Source organism: Penaeus vannamei, chromosome 12, assembly GCF_042767895.1.
Source record: "Penaeus vannamei isolate JL-2024 chromosome 12, ASM4276789v1, whole genome shotgun sequence".
NCBI classification, from domain to species: domain Eukaryota; kingdom Metazoa; phylum Arthropoda; class Malacostraca; order Decapoda; family Penaeidae; genus Penaeus; species Penaeus vannamei.
Window position 1 is genome coordinate 5,349,392 of NC_091560.1, and position 6,457 is coordinate 5,355,848.

Here is a 6,457-nt window from a genome sequence, read left to right on the forward strand (position 1 = left end):
GAATAATTGAAGGGTATAATCAAACTATAGCATTTTTCAAAACTGGGCTCAAAATGTTCATATACCATTTAGAAATACTTCCCAAGCACATTGGTTTAATATGTTGTGACACATATATGTACATGTATACATATATTTATAAACATAAGTGTATATACATCATTCTGTCTTGCAAAAACTGTAAGCAATGCAGATATGTATTTACCTATAAAGTTTCAACACAAAACTCCAATTTAGTTAGAAGACCCCAGGTTTTACATAACCTCCTAATTACCATACCACATTCAAGCCTTCACAGGCAGAGAACAACAGATGACATTTGTGGCCTTGTTGTGTTAGTCAAGCAGTGGGGTTAGAGTAACTAGCCAGCAAGTTCCAATTGACTAATCTTACAGATGTACTTGATGGCCATGATTTTTGTCCTAGCTCAGGCATCAAGTTTATCTTGATCTGTGAGAGCTTTAGCTATATTCTTCAATAAGTGATTTAGGCTGAAAAGGGACATAAACTTTCTTTTGAGGGGCTGTAGCTCCTATTTCACTGATGTAATGACCAAACAGTGAATAACTGTTTGGTGAGAACAACTTCAAGTGAGCTTAATGTATGTAGCATGGGTGTACTTGTAACTGGGAAAGGAGTCCATTCATACGATGGCATTTACGTACATGCCACCCTTCACCATTTGGCTGTGTAAAGTAGTATATATGAAGGAGAGTGTGATATCTTTGCAAAAGAATTTGAATGCAATCCTGGCAGTAAGTTATTTGCTTTGTCTATGCTGTGAAATTTGAAGCTATCCCACCAACCTTTTCCTCCTAGGTTTGTCTGGAAGAAACAGCCATGGGGAGTTGAGAGAAGTGTCATTATAGCTGTAGATAGCAGTTCCAGATTGTGTGAATAATAGGTCTTTCACAGGTCTCATGGTTTAGAAGATTGAACACTTCTTTACCTGATTACCTGCCCTAAGGGTGTGTTACTAAAGATGTAACTTTGAAGCACCAGATAGTGGTCAGGTTTCTGGTAAAGTGTCAAGACTTTTAAGAAAGATTAATCCATTGGTGGGCAGTACCATCTCCCAGGGGACAGTAGAAAGATTGGGGGGGGGGGGGGCAGTGAGGGCAAAATAACTCTTGGGTGGGGGGTGGGGGGGTGACAGGATGGCATAAGGAGCAGTTAATAAATAACTTCTTGTTTTTTACTTCTTAGCAAGTTACAGTCTGATGTTGAACTGATATCCTTGCAACAAGCACATCCATCCCATTAACAATAACTGTGAAGACAGTGAACACTGTTACTATGTTTACTGATTTACCCTTCCATATTTCTGACACAGATAAAACTGCTAAATAAATTGGTTTACTAAATTAGGATATATTTGTGAAATGCATCTTTGTTTTTCAATCTTGTTGTTTTCAGTTTGAAGCATATCAAAATGATAATAAAAAGTGTGTGTTTGCATGTGTGTATGAGTGAGGAATTAATAGGAATCCACCTGGAAGCTAAGGGGTCACCAGCCTGGAAAAATTTGGAAGCCACTGGTATAGCCCTTCTGCACAAGTACTGACATCTGCAAGTACTCAGTTTAGAAAATTCATGATTCCTGTCAGGCCAGTCTTTCTGTTGACTACCAAGGTCTATAACACTAAAAAGATCCCTAAATCTTTAGATGATGTCAGTGTTCCTTTGCTGCAAGTATGTATTAGCTGAGCAGTTTTTCTTGCTTGATTTCATAAAAATACACTGATTCAGCTTATATTTTTATGCAGAAAGATGATTAGATCTACAATAAGTTGCCTAAATAATCCTAATCAGATTCTGCCTCATATCTGATAAATAAACTCCGTAGACACAAGAGAAACATGACTGATTTTGTTATATAAAGCATATCTTGCTTATTTTGGATTGAGGACAAAGGTTCCCCATATGGCATCCTTTGTGCTGTGCCTATGACAGGGAGAAAATAGTTATTTAAAAAAAAGGTTTTAAAACGTGTCATACCTTTTGTGTGGCGAGAGCAAAAAATGGGGATGATTTTTATTTTTGTATTATAGATGTAAAATAATTTGACTCAATCATGACTGGAGGCCCTGGTCCCATACCTAACCACAGTGAGGGAAGCATACAATTACTCTGTTCTCTATGGTCTCTCCTGCAGCATAAGCAACTTTAGATAATGATATTAAAAAAAACTTACTTTTAACAGGCTGTTTCACCTTAGTGAAAGCAGCCAGGGTCAAATGAGTGCTCTACTGTGTAGTGAATACAATTTGATGTAGACTAGACCATGCATAAAGTAATGATGCCATTTCAATTTGAGGGATAGTCTGCCAAGACATGATAAGATGACATCCCATCATGATTGGGTTAGATGTATGTAACTGTAGGAAACTGGCCTACAGGAGGACAGGTGGCTAGCAGTTTCATACCCATTACCTCAGGGAAGGGAACAGAGTTGAGACACAATTTCGGAGACAAAATTTACCAAGTGTTTACGAGCATGAAACTGCCCTTAACACAATTTTGACTAGATGAACCCCTCTTTCCTGGGATGATCCCTTAACATAACTTGAATATGTTCTCTAGACAAAATTGTTATCATCACCATAAAGGCTTAACTTCCATCTTGGTTTCATATATTTTGTATGACAGAGTTTAGAAGGAAGTCATGGTGTATATTTTTATTTAAATTTCAGATAAATTGGAGAATGATGTTAGAAGTTTTGTCACCCTTCAGGACCTAGAAGGGCCTGCAAAGTCTGTGAAGGATCCTACAAACACCATCAGGTAAGGTCTCAGACAGGTACTAGCTAAAGCAGTAGTTCTGTCTTTACAGTCTGTTAACACACAGACTATTTCCCAGACTTGTTTTACACACCAACTGTTTACTCCAAAAATATATGTTTTATAATTCTTTGAAAATGGACAAATTGTTGTAAATTATTGTATAAAAGCGTTATGCTCATTTATGCGGGACTTGTGCCTGGCAGACAGGTAAAGCCACTGGTTTAGGTGGTACATTTAAAAGCATGCCCTCATTTCCTTAATGCTGCTATTTTTACCTTTATTGGTAGTAGTAATTTGACTTGTATTTTCGTCATCCTAATCATATTTTCAACCAAAAATTGTCCATATGTCCCCAATATTTCAGACTTAAATAGGAGTAGATTTAGGCAAAAAATATGCATTTGTAAAATATTATGTAAAACACTTGAAAAGTGATTATGACTTGCATGTTTAGAGGCACTGGTCAAAAGAATCTACATATGATAAAATATTTGAAGAAATGAACAAACAAACAGAAAAACTGCCAATGACTAAACTTGAAACATCAGCTGGATACTGATGACTGGGACAAAATCTTACTGGAATGTATCCAAGATCCATGCAATGCAAGAGCTCCTTCCTAAATGCCCACTGAATCAAATCTTCCTCCAAGAGTTTTGTGCACTCGTGGCAAATTATTCCTGTCACTAAATTTTTCCTTGATGGCTTATTCCTGTCCCAAATTTTTTCATGACATTAAAAGTTAGGTCACCTGGATCTAGTGGGTTAGATAGTCATATAGAATATCAAATTGAATGGATTGACCTAGGAATGTGCATAGATATTGTCTGCAGTGAGTAGTATGAATGAGTATAATATTCATTTCCAATAAAGTGAAGTAAAAAGAGAATAGATGGGAAGATAGAAGTATTTCATAGTTTTGCATGATATGCGGCTTCATATGCTGATATATCATGTCATATAGGGATTATGGAAAAATCTAGCTTGTAATTGTTTGGATGGTAGTTGAATTTTTATAGTTCATAGGATTAGGTTTTTAAAATGATTACCAAAATTTCTTCAAATTTTTAACACGGGCCCATGGAATGATGTTATGACATATGGTATTCATATATATGTCCAATGTGTGTTTGGATTATTTTATTGTATATTTCCTTAATTATGTTTTTTATTATATTTTGGATTTATTTTTACTCTTTATTTTTTACTGGAATATTTATTTGATGAAAATGATACAAATAATTTTAATTTTCCTAGATCCTTAACATCATATATATTTGGTAAGGCTTAGTATTTGTTATACCACTGTAGTGGAGCTTAATTAGAGGTTAATTTCGGATATCTCTGATGCTTGCAGGGAGAAGCATCGAGAACTGAAGGACAGCTATGATCGGCTGCACAAAGTGGCATCAACAGGTCCTGACAGCAAAGAGTTTATTGAGCCTAAAGTTGCAGGACTGTGGAAACTTGCAGTGCGTGGAGATTTTACACAAGAGGAGCTGGAATCACTACATGTAAGTTTGTATGAGTTGTATAACTTTTAGCATGGCTTATTTAGTATTTAGTGGCTTGAATGTTTTATGGTACCATCATCAGTTTTCACAGTGAACAGTGTTGGTAAGAAAAGTTATGATTTGTGGAACAGACACACTAAAGGAGTATTATTTGTAGCCTCTGTTATCCATATATTTGTTATCTAACATTTTCTTGTTTTGACATTTACTAATCTGCATGGTTCCATTTGTCAATATTTACCTGAGCTTTATCAACATTTCAAACTGCACCAGATGACTTCCACACCAGAAAGTAGGCAGAAGAATTGGTAAGGAAATTCACATTGGTAGTCGTAATATCTAAGAATTTTACTAGTATCATGGGACGAATGAATAATCTGAGAAAAGGCAACACAGTAATGTACTGAGTGGAAGATTCGTAAGAAGATGGAGTTAGCGTTTCCCTAAGGTAAGCCTAGTCTCTTCAACCACTGGCACTAGTTACACCACCACAATACTGCCCGGATGCTAGGTTATGTGAGTTGATCAAGAAAAGGCATACTGCACAGCTGTTAGGAGATAAATATTAGTATAGCTGACATTTTTACCATATTTTTCTCAAGTGAAGTGGATAATTAGCATCTTAACTATCTGAATTCTCAAGAGTCTTATACAAAAATAAGCTAGTTATTTAACTATTTCTATGAGATGCATCCCTGTGAGATTACAAGGTATAAACCAACAGGCGACAAGGCTTACCGTCTTGCAAAGCTTTATAATTGTGACATTTTCCTCTCATGGGGCACGAGAGAAGGAAACAAGGCAGGTGCACCAAACCAAGGAAAGTGTAATTATGTGTGGCTGGAGTCTGAATAGGGGAAAAGAGACTGAACCCACTTACCCCAGGAGAGACAGGAGGAGGTCATGTGATGTCATACACTTAATGCCTCTTTTCAGCCCCATTACCTAAAAATCAATTATGCACAGCCAAGAGCATAAAGTTTAGTAATATTGTTTCCTGTGCTTCTTTTTTTTCCCACAAGCAGTTGAACTCCGCATGTACTCTGTAACATTGTTTGGTATTGCATTGGGGGCTCCCATTTATGACTTTGATTCTTACATCAGTTCTAAAAAGTAACATATTTATTCTTTCAGACGGAACTCAAACACTATGAACATCGACTTCTCAAAGTACGACATATGACAGGTCAATTAGAAGTTCTGCAGACAAGGTCTGGAGCAGACATTAAGGAGTCCGAAAAGCAGCAGCATTCCACAGAAGGTCAGCGCCTGTTGAAAGAACGTTTGAGTAAGCAACAGCGCAAGGTTGAAAAGTTGCATGAGGATCTGGAGATGAGAATCTTTCAAAGACATCTAGAATTATGATGTATCCTCTGTTTGTTTGCAGAAATTATGAGTAATTTGATCAAATAAGAAATATGTGTAAACAGAAAGAAGAAAGAATGAGAATTTGATTGTTTAAATGATAAATCATTTAATGAGTTTTGTAATATTTGTTCTTTAAGCTTAATATAAAGAAAGTATATTTTCAGCTTTATAAGAAAATAAATAGATATTGAAATTTAGTCTCTTCTGTGAACCCTGCTTGATGTCACATTTGGATGTAACTCATGATGACCCATAGGAAAACGCAGATTTATTTTAAAAGATATAATTGGAATTGACACAGCACTATTTTGATTACAGACTTTAGCCTAGAGAGCAGACTTTTGTATAAACTTATCTAAATGATTGGACTACAGTATGTTATTTATCAGTACCTTTTGTAATTTTGTTATATTTAAACGTAATTGTGACAAAGGCGCAAATGTGATTTCTCTTTTTAATATGCTGCTGATTGTATATTGAAACCCAGGGAAAAATATTGTAGCTACATTGTTAAACTATTTATACACCTCATTTCTCGCACCCATTCTTAAAAAAAAAATATCAGAATTTAGGAAATGCCACGGTAACTAAAATGCCTTTTTTTTAACACATTTATTTATTTATTTATTAACCTTTTTCAGGTTCTAATTATCCAGTCCTCTTGAAATTGTTACTTAGAGGTCTCTTAAACTAAAACAAAATATATTTTTATGATAGGTAGTCACCTTAACCTTTTGGATCTGGTTGTATTACATAAATCAATGCTGAAAATACAGGCAGTGGATTTCATA

General features: G+C 35.6%; 1 protein-coding gene across 1 annotated transcript in view; it reads left to right on the top strand.

Annotated features, from left to right (window-relative positions):
* Positions 1-5,859, top strand: part of LOC113806998 (alpha-2-macroglobulin receptor-associated protein) — a 17,819-nt gene extending 11,960 nt beyond the window's left edge. The window contains exons 5-7 of the mRNA XM_027358135.2: positions 2,694-2,784; positions 4,142-4,298; positions 5,433-5,859. Of these exons, the coding sequence (XP_027213936.1) occupies positions 2,694-2,784; positions 4,142-4,298; positions 5,433-5,663 (479 nt within the window). The 3' untranslated portion in view covers positions 5,664-5,859. The remainder of the gene's footprint in view (positions 1-2,693; positions 2,785-4,141; positions 4,299-5,432) is intronic.
* Positions 5,860-6,457: the final 598 nt, after the last annotated feature.